The sequence below is a fragment of the Podarcis muralis genome, chromosome 1 (assembly GCF_964188315.1).
Source record: "Podarcis muralis chromosome 1, rPodMur119.hap1.1, whole genome shotgun sequence".
Classification (NCBI taxonomy): domain Eukaryota; kingdom Metazoa; phylum Chordata; class Lepidosauria; order Squamata; family Lacertidae; genus Podarcis; species Podarcis muralis.
Genome location: NC_135655.1, coordinates 94,774,583 through 94,789,265, shown reverse-complemented (window position 1 = coordinate 94,789,265; position 14,683 = coordinate 94,774,583). Strand labels below are relative to the sequence as shown.

The 14,683-nt window shown below is 40.6% G+C and overlaps 1 protein-coding gene across 1 annotated transcript in view; it reads left to right on the top strand.

Annotated features, from left to right (window-relative positions):
* Nucleotides 1-85: 85 nt before the first annotated feature.
* The window catches only part of DPP10 (dipeptidyl peptidase like 10), a 513,191-nt gene continuing 498,593 nt past the window's right edge, over nt 86-14,683 (top strand). Inside the window, exons 1-2 of the mRNA XM_028744423.2 lie at nt 86-177; nt 3,458-3,863. Coding sequence (XP_028600256.1) covers nt 3,804-3,863 — 60 coding nt within the window. The 5' untranslated portion in view covers nt 86-177; nt 3,458-3,803. The remainder of the gene's footprint in view (nt 178-3,457; nt 3,864-14,683) is intronic.

Genomic DNA, 14,683 nt, shown 5'->3' with positions numbered 1-14,683 from the left:
TTCTGTCTTCAAAGGAAGCAGCTTGTTTGATGATTTATTGATCGATTAATTAATTGTATTTCAATTCTGCCCTTCTTCCAGGATGATCGAGCTTCTGTTTGGGAGGCGCCATAGCTCAGTGGTGGAGCAGCTGCCTTGCATGCAGAAGGAACCCAGTTCAATCCCTTGCATCTCCAGGTAGGACTGAGAGAGAACCCTGCCTGCAGAGCCACTGCTAAATAGACCCAATGGTCTGAGGATATGCAGCTTCCTATGTTCCTGTTAGGGCTGTTGGGAGGAGGAGAGTCATCATTATGATTTCCTCCTCTGTACTGTAATGTGAAATCTAGGCAGCTGTCCATGGCTTTTGTATGCTCTCCAGTACATTTTTGGAATCCACTTTGTTATTTAGTTGCACCCTGAAGGCTATGATACGTTTTTTTTTCAATCTGTCCTCTTCCTCCTTCTGGAACAAGCCAACGGCAAATATGCACATTAGCAGGCAACAAGCGAGGTGCAGCGCTAAGAAGAACTGAATTTAGTTAAGCGGCCAGTTACCAAAGAGGATTACAAGCACTATGAAGGATTAAAAGTTGCATTAAAGAAAGAAAGGACTAGAAGTGGATGGCATTTATCCAAAGAGTGAGCGCCACAACAGCCCTGCAGAGAATTTTAGGCAGCGTTTTATGGAATCCCATCCTATTGATTGGAGTTGTCCCTATGATGTTTTATCTTGATAAATGATCCACTTAAAGAGTCATTATCATTCTTGAGACCCCTTGTTAGGCTTATATTATAATTAGGTCAGATAAAATAAGACTGAGAGGTTAATCAGTGAAATTTATGCCTCCTAGGGACAGATAAATTAACATTTTGTAGAAGTCCATCCAAACACAATGCCAGCAAGTTATTGATCACGCTGTATGTCTTTGTCTGCTCCCCCTCCCACTCATCTCTTGTTGTCTAAAGAAGGATTTTATTTGACAGCTTCAAGGTGTCTAATTTAGGTGCCTTTTTGGGGAAATTTGCACAGAAAATTGGTTTTTGCCAAAGCATGAAACAAGACATAAAGACTCCAATAAAGTTCTTATTGGGTCTCATAAAATTCAGTGCATATTTAGTCCTCCTCAAACTCTTAGCAATGAATTTCATTAGCTTCAGATACTGTGTGCCACAGTTTGTTAAATATGAAATGATGTTTTTTCTAGTTCAGGGGGAAAGCATTTAGCCATTATCTCTTCTTGGGGGCAAAGGCAAGGACACGTATGATTAACTTCCTGCAGTTTACTCCAGCCATGTCTGCTCACCCTTGGATCTCTCTGTTTGCTCATCCACCTGCCTGGAATTTTCCTCATTGATCCTCAGGACTGGTCAAACCTCTTGCAAATGGACTCATTGGAACTGGGCAGACTTTTGCTCTAGACTGCTCTTCCTGTTAGTACACGTGAAAGTGCCTTTAGGCAGCTCTTCATCCTTGATCTAGGTTTTCCTGTGGGAACTCTTTTATCAATTCCTCTTGAATCCAGACACAGCCCTGCTTGGACTCATGTTTTCAGGAAATCAGCATGCTTGTATTACTATTATTATTACTACTACTACTTTTCTATACTGCCCTTTACCCGAAGATTGCAGGGTGGCTTACAATACAAAAACACAAAAAATGCATACCATAATAACAAACAAACACTATATAGTATTATTAGCCTGTACTAGTTAAGGTTCCAGCATAGGCACAGCCTCATAGGATGTGACATGTAATTTCTCACAGAAGTGATATGGAAAATGTAGGTTTTGTTTCTCAGGTTGTCTGTTTTTGTATAGGCTACCACAAGCACACACATTTACACACACAACGGTCCATTCTGCTTTGACATATCTGCCATGTTTAGTGCTGGTATTACAAATGGCAGTAGTGAGTGACGTGTTACCAAAGTGAATTATGTCACTTTGCCAGGGAGAAATGCAGCCAAATTCTGTACAAATGGAATCTGCTCCAAAATATACAGTTCATGTTACGGGTGGAATTGAATCATGAGCAGGACATATCAGAATCCATTAACAGATCATTGATTTCTTTAGATTTTTTTTTAAAAAAAATTTCACGAGGTTTCTTTACCACTTGAGTGCAACAAAGCCTCAAAGCAGTTTACAAAAAGCTGATTTCTGTTAAGTTGTGAGGCTATGATAGGTCTTGCCACTTAGAGCTATTAGCGTGGCATGCAATGACATCATCAACCGCCCAAGGCACGGGAGACCTCTGGGCTTTAAAAGCATGGCCACCATGTATATAAACAAAGCTGGGACTGTTCTGCCACATTTCTTTTGCTCATGACAGAAAAGGGTAATAACATTCAATTTTACTAAATGGGCAACAGAATTTCTTATTTATTCCTACATCTTCACCTGATGATTAGCATGGATAAAATATTTACATCAACATTCCCATTAATTGAATGTCTCATGTATAGATATGGATGACTGTATGCATAATAGAAAACATTAATATTCAAGATCATCCTTGTAGATGTTGGATGATAATCTGACTAAGTCATATTCAAAGCAGAGTCTGCTCTGAATATGACTCATATTTCATATCACCCATCGTGATGAGCTGAGCATGTGATATCAAGAAAATAAGTGCATCAAATGAAGGCAACCTCAGTGTATAAAGCAGGAATGAGCTGGTTTACCTGATTTTCATGAAGTTGAAAATCAAGATATTTGACTTGATTTAGCTCAGTGAAGAGCATTACAAGAGAAACAATGTCAACAATAAACTATACTGTCCCTCTCCCTTTGTCTCTGTTTGTCATGTTCATACTTACACCTCAGCATATGTGGCATTGATTGTCATGTCTACAAATACAGCTGCCTCATTTTTGGTGCATTTCTGTGCACCATAGGAACTGTAGAAAATGACCACAAGAAAGTCAGTCATGTTGTTGTAGCCCTTGTAAGAGAAATGGAGAAGTGGGGAACTACTGCAGGGATTTGATCTGATTCTGCATAGTGTAACCCTTATACCTACTTGAAAAGGATCAAAGGTATAATATCAGCATCCCGTTTTAACATGAGAACTCTGTAGTAAAATACAGTCCAGGTACTAACCTAATGTCAAGGGATGGGGCCATTTCAACACAGGAATGTGTATGGTGTGACTAAAGAACAGGTGGTTCCTTTCAGCTTTTCCAAAAGAGAAATTAGGAGGGAGTTTTGATGCAAGCATCTGGATGGGATGTCTCATTGTCTGCATATATTTCAGCTACTTTTCCAAGCACCACCTCAGGAAACTGAAATTAATTGATAACACTGAAATTGTGTGTATGTATGTGTCTGTGGTGTGTTGTGTTTGTGCAGTTAGGATTTGAAGGCTAATCTGTAATTACCCCCTGAGTTAGATTAATTTCAAGGAAGGAGAGAGTGTGCTGGGCTGCAGTAAATACTGATGCAGTTTGCTGGTATTCTGTTCTTTTCAAAGGGTTGGTGAGTCGAGATCATTGGCTGCGCTGAGGAGCTGTCACATTCTCAGTGCTGGAGAGGTGCAGTGCAAGTGAATGGAAGCAGCATTTGAGCTCTCTGTGTGCAGAGGCTTCAGGAACCTGAAGAACGATGAATCAAATGAATACTCGAGTTTAAGGCTGAGATTCAGACTTGTACAAATCTGACAGCATCCCAGCCTCTAGAGCCATAAGCATTCGTAGGAGGGGAGAGAGAGAGAAAGAAAGAGAGAGAGCAACAGCAGAAGTCTGAGCAAGAAGGACGGATTTCTAGCCATTTGCTCCATAACTCATTGTGGAATTGTGCGCTATCCTGGGTGCTGAAACATGAACCAAACTGCAACAGTGTCCCATCACGTCAAATGCCAGTCATCCAAGACGATCAAGGTATGGAAAATTCATTATTGTTGCAAATTGTGTGTGCATCTCTCTCTTTGTGCATATATATAGGAATATGTGGTGTTCATTATTTTGCATATTTAAGAAACTCTGACATATTTGCTTGACTAATTTTGATTGCTTGTGGATTATAAGAAGAGTATTGAATCTTTTGATTCTGAATTTTTTGAATAATGCTTGCATTGTTATTTCTAGTTTTCACATAGGATAGCTAAGTTGGTGAGCTTTCTAAGTTTAAATATTAGCAATGGGTTATAACGATTAGCAAGTTTGGTAGGCTTGGCAGTACTTTCTACAATGAGGGGCAAAACAGCCAAGGAAAACACCACACACACACAGTTAGCAACCTGTTTGATTTTTTTCCATTAGTTTCTTGTGTTCTCTGAGTACTGTATGGAATGCTCCAGGCACTGGGATTTTGAATTCTTGTCAATCATTTTAATGGTAAGGTCAGATCAGTTGTATGAATAGATATGTGAGCCAAGTTGAAATGAAATAGAGTATAGTTGGCTTGCTGTTGGCTTGTTAATTGAAAATGTTTTTGGTGGCTGGGATAGCCTAGAGATATTGTGGAAAGCTGAACTTTTATTGATGGCCCTGTCATTCTGTGAACGGTCTTGACTGACGTGGATTGATCTAATAACAACATGAAATAAGCTCTCTCATCATTTTGTGTTCTCCTTACTCTGCATTTGAGCCACATGCATACATATTCGATGTGTGGCAAATGATAGACATTGCTAATATTACAGCGAAAAGGGCCGACAGAAGGACTGCAGTGGTTTCTGTATAAACTTATCTACCCTTTACAGTAAGGTAAATGTATAGCAGTGAAAATAACTTTTCAGGCAAGGCACAGACTTTTTGGTGGTGTAAGGATTTCTTAATCTATTTCCTTTACATTACAATTACATGTGTGTATGGGAGCCCTGCATAATGCTACTTTCTGGGCTGTATTATGGAGTCGTTCTATCACAAGCAGGTATTTTATATATTTAGCAATATATATGAAAGACCATATAGAGCACCACATGGAATGCCAAGTTTGAAATTCTGCCAGAAGGGGCATAAAAATGCTATAGCTGCAATCAGGCTCAGTCTTACTTGGAACTACATTCTACTGAATGCAGTGGGACATGGAGCGTAACCCTATGCAATTTGCATTCAGTGATACTTACTCCCAAATAAGTATCTGAAGGACGGTAGCCGTACTTGCAAGTAAATGTGCACACAGCTGGGCACCCTGTGATATGGCAAAATCCAGCGACTTCCTGCATTCTTATGAACAGTGAGGATCTAGGCTCTTTAAAGAAATGAATGATGTAAAGTACGGTTACAACGAAACTAGTTTCTAAAACAAATTTAGCTTTGTTAGTTGTTTTGGACACAATATAGGAAACATGACATAATAAAATCCTATACAGTACAAATCCCAGGTGAGTTCACTGGGGCTCACTCCTAGATACGGTAAGTGTGCATAGGATTTCAGCTTTAATCTTCTTGTGTGTGTAAATGGCTACATTTCCGAAGAGTAATTCGTAAGGTATGTGTTTCTCACAAGATTGTAATGATCAGCCACACAAGTTGTAATGGTATCTATAGAAACTAAATGACCACTTGTTTCATGTTTGCGTATGAAGGTAAGCAAAATCCCATGAATTGCATTTAAACCGATCATACTGCAGTTAAGATAAAGTCACCCTCCACTCATCTTAAGGATCTGCAGTCCTAACCCTGTGAGTACTAAACGAAGGCTGTGCAATGCAGTATGGGACCTGTATCATATCTGCTACAGCTGAAACTATTTTTTTCACTGTTGGCAGCAGTTATTAAATGCACTTGACCACATGCCAGGAAGAAAGCACAAAAATGTTAGTGTCACATTAAAAGCCCAGATTGGTCAATATGTGTGTGTGTGTGTGTGTGTGTGTGAACAAGCGAGGGGGGGGAGAGAAGAAATAACACCAGCGAATTGTGTTTAGCCATGGACCCTTTGTGCTACAGCTGTCATAAGAATAACAATGCCCAAGATAAACCTTTTGATATTTTGCACTCTCTTTATGATGTCAGGTGTATTATGTGCTTTGAAAACATTTCAAGATACTGCAGTGCTAAGGAAATGGTAGCAGAAGGTGACATAAATATGAAGTTGGGATACAATATGCTTCAGTAGTTGAAAAAACACCAGCTCTTTAGCATGTTTTCTTAGACGTAGTGTTTCTAAAAGAAATTGGGGGTGGGGAGGAAGTGCTAATCCCTTTTTTCAGCAATCAGCTGGAATGTACTGCGAGACAGTGACAAAAACATTAAAATTGTACATGGAGTAGCTTAATAGTCTAGGCTGCAATCCTAAACACGTCTGTTTGGAAATAAACCTATTGAATTCAAGGGGGGTTACTCCCAGGCAAGCAGGGTTAGGAATGCAGCCTTTGTAGGTGTACAATCTACAAGCTGGGGTGTCTGGCATGCTACTGGGCACTGTGAAAAGGTTTTGTTGTAGTACCCTTTAGTGGAATCAGACTGGGGTGCAGCGGGAATTAGGATTGTATCCAAAATGAAACGGAGAGAAGATAGGCATTGGCCATGATGAACATGAATTCTGGGTAGTTTGCTGTCTGTCGGGGCCTGAATTGCTGATGGAACAACTGGATCTGCAACAGCATTGGAGCTGAGAGTTAGAAGATGCATGGTGCCTTCTTCCTTTTCCTGTCAGGGTTCTGCCTGCAGTGATTCTGCCCTGGCTCCACCACCTAGTGTTTCTGGAAAAGCTGTACCAAACATGTATGATCATTATTCCTTGTGTATCATGATATGCAGTCATGTGAGATGGGTGTCCTGTGCCATTGTGATCCTGAGACTGTCATCATCACAATTCTGTGCACGGTGCGCACGGTGCCCTGTGTTCTCACCTTTTCCAAGCTCCCAGGTGCAGCCTCCATTCCACACATTCCATCCAACACAGATGGGGAGGATAAAGGGGGCGAAAAGTGGTAGAAAACATGGAAACAGACCATTCAGTGCAAAATCTGGTTGGGGGCTTCTGGCAAACAGTGCATGAGCAAAGGCTGATCAACTTAGGAGGATGGCATGAATTCAAATCTTAAGTTGCCACACTTTCCACAGACAAACCATAGTCAATGTTTCTGAAACACAGTGGTCTTGGAGATGTTTGCATGTTCATTAGCTTCAGTCAACTGTATAGCATCTTCCATTTCATGGAAATAAGAAAAGCAAGAGCAATCTTCCTCCCACAAAAAGGTCATTATTAGAATCTTTGAACTGCAAGTGAAATTTCCGGTTTGATCCATGTTTTATAAGAATAATCATTTCCCCCTGTGTAGCACTATAAAGCAAGTACTAGAACAAGGTGAAGTTTTGCTTTTACTTACGCAGTGGCAAGGCTGGCAGGTAGTTGCATATATTGTTTGAAAGTGCAACATGACACCTAATAAAACTATGGATACATTTTGTTGGGAGGCACCTTGAGACCGGATTATTATATTAACTATATTTTTGTGCAGACAAAACAGACCCTGTATCAGACTGGCAGTGGATTGATTTGCCAATTTTCATGCCTGTGTATTGCAAAAATATGAAACTGTGATCAGTTCTCAAATGGTGGGGCTAGATTTTGGTCCATATTTTGAAAGTAAAAACCTCCACTTTATGCTATTCAACAGCTTTGTAATATATGGTTGCTGTTAGTCTGAATAGAAGCCCTTAAAATGGTGCTGGATGCAGCTGATCTGAGAGTGGTTTGAGCTGTAATTGAACACTACAAGGGCTGAGTGGTTACTGGACGAAAGGAAATATATGCAACCTTGATCAAATATTGCAAGACATTTTGAATGTAATTTGGGGTTATTTTGTTTGCATCTCTCACTTAATTTGCACATTTCCCAGTTGTATTTATAATCTGCCATGGTGGTGACTGCTGCTTTGAAGAAACTGACCCATAGCTCTTTTTCAAACCAAAGTACACTTGTTGGGAACCTGACTTACAAAGGGCCCATGAGTCAACTCAGCACTTTATATATAAAATTTTTGAAGCTTAAACTTAGAAGATGATTCCAAGAAAAATATTTTGCCTCAGTGCCTTTGCTAGACAGGGTAAGCCATGGTGAACCAGCTAGAGCCATTTGCCTGGCTCACTACAAGGCATAACTATGGGCATTTTTTTACTTTTTCTAAACATCAATAAATAAAATTCATTTTATTTACATGAAGAATAATGTGTGGCTCTGGGTTTCTTTATTTCTTTTTTAAACAGTCATTTTATGGTAGCATTCTCTTGCCTGGTGCCCTACAGATGTTTTGGATTATAACCTCAGCCAGCATTTCCAATAGTCACGGGTGATAGAATTGTAGTCCAAAACATTCGTATTCTGTACTCTGTCAGTGAAGTCTCCTTCCAAGGAAAACAGGAGAGAGGATGCAAAAGCATTTCAGCTGACTTTAGATAAAGTTCCCACCCTCCTAATGAAACCCTCTCTTAACTGAGATTCATTTTACTGCATTTTCTGAAACTCTTTCAAATCTTAGAGAGCTAAGCAGCTCTCTGAATTAATGATTTTTCACTTAGATCTGTAATACAGAAAACTTTTTAGGGTCTAGCTGGGAATGCTAAATACCCACCTTATTTCTCTTTCATTACAACCTTGACTTCAGAAGCCACCCCTTGGGCAAATGACTTGTTTTTATTCTTTACACTGTTGGCTCATCTTGTAACACTGAAAGTAAATTAGATCCTGTCGCAGAATTTCACCACTGTTGGGTGTACCGTTATGCTTTACTAATGGCAAAATGGAAAGATTGTGTCACAGAGGGAGAGAACTGCTAAAGCTTTGCTCATCTTGTTAAAAAAAATTCAATAGCTTGGGCTTGATAAATTCAACAACTTTGAATCTCTTGATAACATAAGTGTGAATATATAACATCTTACAAAGTGTGAACACTGCATAGTAGAAATATTTCCCACCTTGTTTGTGTTAAATTTACCTGGAAAAAAACCACAATGAAGATTTGTGCATTTCATACTTTTGACATTTTCCTGGTGGTGCTTTCTGCCTTACACCCCTTGGTGAATGGATATGACTTGGTGTTACATGCAGGAAAGTGATCAAGGGGTACCCTGGAATAGGGAGTGCTTAGAGCAATTTACTAAGCTACTTTTCTTGTTTTGGTGTTGGAATCTTTAATTTTGCAGCGCCGGGAGACTTTCCTGTTGTTATTGAACACCATGCATTGTCGTTTCCTCTTTGGTTGGGTAGCTCTTGAGCTCACCCCAAAATGTTCCTTCTTTCAGGAACTGGATGTGTGATTAGTGCTTCATATAAGTCCAGGCATATGAGGAACACTAATCAAGCTGGAATAATGCTAGACTACAGAGGCATGGCATAGAACTGTAGCAGCACATCAGAAAATATCCATTGGGAAAGGCACATGAATTACTTTGAAATACTCACCTGCAGCTGCAAAAAGCCGGTAATGCAGAATCTGCTGTCTGGAGGAAGATTATAAAGACTACTCTTCCCCCCCAATATATGCCACAAGTTTATGGCTCATGTATGCGTACAAGTTCAGAAAATCTGTACCAAAGTTATTAGCATATTTCTGATAGTACGAAAGCAAGCAACTGATTGGATTGTAGACCAATTTTATTTTTAAGCAGAACTGGAGTCTGAAGTTCTGGTAGGGCAGCAATTTGGAAGCTTCTTCTCATACCAACACAGCTCAGCAGATGTTATGATAGTAAGCACTTTAGATCTGGTCTCTGTCTTTGTGTCAGACTGCAGCACTTCTGCACAGATCTTGCACCTTCATTGTTGTTGTTTAGTTGTTTAGTTGTGTCAGACTCTTCGTGACCAGAGCACGCCAGGCACTCCTGTCTTCCACTGCCTCCCGCAGTTTGGTCAAACTCATGTTGGTAGCTTCGAGAACACACCACAAAGAAAGTGGGTACATTGTGATTAATAGCAAATGCTAAATATTACTCTTGTGCAATAAATCCACTCCTACCCCAAATAAGTCAGATGCTTACGGTAGTGGCCCATTTGGTGGGGTGGAACTGCTGAACTGCCCACGCGATACTGCAGCTTTCTTAGGGTGCATTCAGATGTGGATATTATTGCATCATTCAGACCAATGTGGAAATGTGAAGCCCTTAACCCAAGACTGGAAAAAAGAGAAACAAAAACTGACAGATTTACCCATTCCTAGTGTATATATGCATATCTGAAGTGGATGCAGTCTCTCTCCCCCTCTCCCTCTCAGCTCCACAATTCTATTTTATATGCAAAGATTTGCACGAGCAAATCAGTTAAATGTATGCAGCATTTTGGAAATACATGACCATTTCCCCCCACTCCAGCTGTTTAATAAACTGGAGCAGACCATTGCCAAAATGTACCGTGCTATAATGTAAGTCAATATCTGAGAAATAGCCTGATTGCTTGGTCCATTAAGAATTATTCTATACAGTGTGTAACAAATGTCACACATCACTAATATGAGCTAATGACATCAAATGGGAAGACTGTCTGAGCGCTTAGCACTCTAATGGCCTTGTATAGGCTTTACCGCTCTATTTTGTCCCAGCAGCGATGCAATTCCCTGTCGGCATTTTCAGCATTGGATAATTAGACTTTTCTTCTACTCAGTGATGCTATCCATAAACCTGACTCTTGCACACTGTAATGTCATTTGTCAGGCAGAATTTTCTGAGAGGTGAGACAATATTGTGAGAGACGTGCCGCAATGTGCCTACACGCTTGGGAACACGGAATTTAAGGCTGCTATCCTAGGTGCACTTTCTAAGGGATGAGCACCACTGAACACAGTGCAACTTGCATCCGAGTAAATGCACCTAGGATCATGCTACACAGTCAGAAGAAACAAGCATATAAACACATACATTATTGGATTGACTTGAGCATTCAGTATCGGCAGCCTGCCATTCTCTAACTAAAACGGCTGACTGTGACAATCACCTGCGGTTCTTCCATTTCCCCCACTTGCTCTGTCATTTTGTCTTGCTTATCTCTTGTTGGCATTAACCAGGTCTGGTCAAAACATGCCCATTTATTGCCATGAGCCAGTGGCATTTTATTATTATTTTTATTTTGTTGCTGCCCTTCATCCCATACAATCATAGGGCACTGAACAAAACAACCAAAAACAACATAACAATAAAATTAAGATGTCTGTTAATATGCATATTAAACTAGAGGCAGAGATCCTCTGGCCGGGTGGGGAGAAATGTGGCTCTCTGGCCTCTCTGTCACACCCTAGACCTGTTTCCAAGCCATAGCCTTTGCCATCCCTGCTTTGCACTCCTCTTAAGTGTTTTTGTCTGGCTGGAATGTGTCTTTGATAGCACCCCTTGCTTGCTTGCATAGAGAACAGAGAGGGGTGTGAGAAGGTGTTGAAAAACTAGCCTAGGACACAAAGGTAGAAGTTCTATCCACATTTGCCTCCGGCTCCATTCACCATTGGCATGTGGCTGCCCGGAGTGTGGCCCTTAGGTTGAGAAAACTTCCCCATCCCTGCATGAGAATCTTTATCTCTTGAGCTCCACATTGGGCAAAAAGGTTGCTACATTGCAGGGTTGGACTGGATGGCCCTTGTGGTCCCTTCCACCTCTACTATTCTATGATTCTATAACCCTGATTCTAGGATTCTATGACTGCGTTTTAAGCTGATGCCTAAAAATCATCCACGAGGAGGAAACAGATATGGGGGTGCGTGTATGAAAAATGTGGCCACAAAACTGAGCTAGAGTTGAGGAAATGAGTGAATGTCACTCCTTTCACCTTTCTTTTCCTTCACCTTTCCTTTGCCTTTCTCTTTATCCCTTGGCTTCCTTTCCCATCTGCAGCTTCATCTAGCAGCATGAGGGTGGAGAAGGCTGTTGTAGCTACAGGAGTGCCAGATTGGTCATGGCAACTCCCATCTGTGTAACCATGCGATTCCAACCTTACTGCAACCCTGACCCAGCCCAGCCCCATTCAAGTTAGCAGCAGCAGCAGCAGCAGCAGCAGCGGCGGCGGCAGCCATGGTGGGTGGTGGGGGTTGGGAGGCTCAATGTCTCTGCCCCACCACACACACTGCTTGCTGCATCTTTATATCAAGGCTTTCACTACCCTTTGGTCTTTCATTTTCCCTACAGCATCTGCTCTTCCCACATGGACAAGATGATTCAGGATAAAGGAGGCAGAATTCTAGGCATGTGGGGCACCATCTTAATTTTGTTTTTTTGCTCTAGAGAGCACTGCAGGTTACAAAGTGCTGTAGAAAAGTAATTTTATGGCACTGGGCTTTCCCCGAAGGCTTGCAATCTAAAAATTAAATGGACTCAAAAAAAGAGTTTGGAAAAGAAGGTTGTGATTAGATTCTGGGATGTATTTACATTGTTGTCCATGTCTGAATCTGACATCATTAAAAAAATTCAAAAGAGAAAATGGTAAAACCATTATCTATGCAGACACATCCATGCATGAAATCCTTCTATCTTCAAAATGATACAAGTATCTCTTGTATTTTAGAGTTGGACTCGATATAAATAAATAGAGATTATTTTGAGTGCTGTGGTCCTTGGCTGCATTCAGATGGCAGAGAAACATCACTGGGAACGCAAAAATAGAAATGGTATGTAAAAGTAGATGAGACAGGGGACACCTAGAGAAGGGAAAGATGGCCTGTAAATAACTTGAAAGCTTGGCTCACCCCCATCGCCTCTCTTTCCAGTGCTATGCAATACCTAATCTACCAGAGATCAATACTGCAATATATTGAACTTCCTACCCTTATCCTATGAATACACTGTAATCTATTTAGCATTTTAAGAGCATGTAAATGGTCCCACTGGCAATGTAATGCGCTTAAGTGGATCCAACCTGACATAGGATCAAATCCTTATAGATCAACACTAGTTGGACTTTGACAAGGCATTTTTTTTGTTTTGTTTTAATCTTCCAGTTGCTATCATGTCATTTGTCAAAGTAAAGCTTGAGTATTTTAAACTTTCCTGGCTATTTTTGCAAACATATTTCCAATTTACTTTTTAAAAAAATGAATAAAGCACTGTGAGCCCCCCTCACCCCTGTCAAATAACTGGAAATTTTTGCGCACTTAAGGATCTTTACTCTGGCCGTGTGCAATTGCTTGTCCTAGGCATGAACTACATGCACTGTGAGCATTGCCCTGGTCATTAATAGCTTTTAGATTAATGGCATGGTTGAAAAAAGGCTATTTTAAAGCAGGTAGGCACCAAATGTTTACAAAAGGTGTAACAAACCTTATTTAAAGCAAGGTCAGTAGTTTCTTGGGATGTAATCATAGCTAAATTTGCTTTTCACAAATCCTTGTTACCACTGAGAAAAATTGATACTATGTTCCTGTGTGATTTGTAGAAGTCTAATGTATGAGACTATATATAATTGCCTTTTCTAATGGAACTTATGAAATGACTCTCCAAACACCAGCCGTTCTTCTATTTCAGTCGTCATGGGTTTGGTTCCTCCCGGCCCCACAAAGCTGTTCCGCACATCATGCCTTTAGTGAGCACAAATTACCGAACAGTGTTGCTTATATGTGCCTACATTTTAAATGTATGAGTACATTGCATACCCATGGGCTAAGGAGCTGATGCCAGCCATGTCTACTTGGTGCCTGTGGTCTACAAAGGTGAGAGATGGGCACAATGCCTTAAACACAAGAGGTTTAGCATGCATTATGCAGGTCTGCAACATCTGCTCATATAAAGTTTATGCTGTACTCAATACACTCCAATGTAAATTTTTAGACAGAAAATAGGATTTTTGGCATGGTAGAATTTCTACCTCAAACCCACTTGCTTTTGTTCCCTTTCTGGATTAGTCAAATGTGTGATCCCGCTTTGTTAGGGAGCATACAGTACCTCTATTTAGGCATGCATAGGGAGGGGGGCAGGAGTGTATTCACTGGCCATGCCCCCAGTATCCCTAGGCACCCCCAATCCCTACTGCTCCTCCAGCCTTTGAGTGAAGATCTGAAGGAAGATTCTAACATGCTTAGACACTGCAGAAGTTTTCACTCGCTGAGCAAGATCTGTTCATTGCACATGTCGGGAGAGGAGAGGTGGAGAGTTAGGTTAGGGCCATCACATGCACCACAACCGATTGTCAGGCTTGCTATATAGTCTGAGCCCTCATGTAGTCTTTTGAACCCCTGACTAGGGCTAATGAATGGGATAATGTTAAAAACACCCCAAAGCCAGTCAGGTTTGGCTATAGGATAACTTCACTATGGGATAGTGATGGCAACATGAATAAATAATCCAATGGTACCACCAGGAGTACTATTTCCCACTATTCAGAAGAGTCAGGAGTTTTTCAGCGCTGTTTTAAATGTTTGCAGAAAACAGAGCAGTTTGAGCATGCTTCGATTTAAAATTATAATATGTTAAGTACCCCTTGCAGGGTTCTGTTCTGCCAAGGATGCAGAGCAGTTGCCAGCTGTACAAAAGAGTTATGAAAAAGATTTAATATTCTTGTTATAGTTCCTCTGAAGGAAGGAACAACAGCTATTACATTAAAATATTATTATTATTTGCTTTCTTCTGTAGGCTAATTCTAATCTTACATTTTTTTCCTCTGTAGAGAAATATCATTTGAGAAAACATGTATGAAAACATGTCACAGTGAAAGCTCCACATAGATAGTGCACGGCAACAACGGTTTATGTTCATTCCCCTATAGCAAAGAGGGCCCCTAACCTTTATTTCTTTTTAGTCCAAGGGCTGCATCGAGAGCTGGCTAACTCTCTGAAGG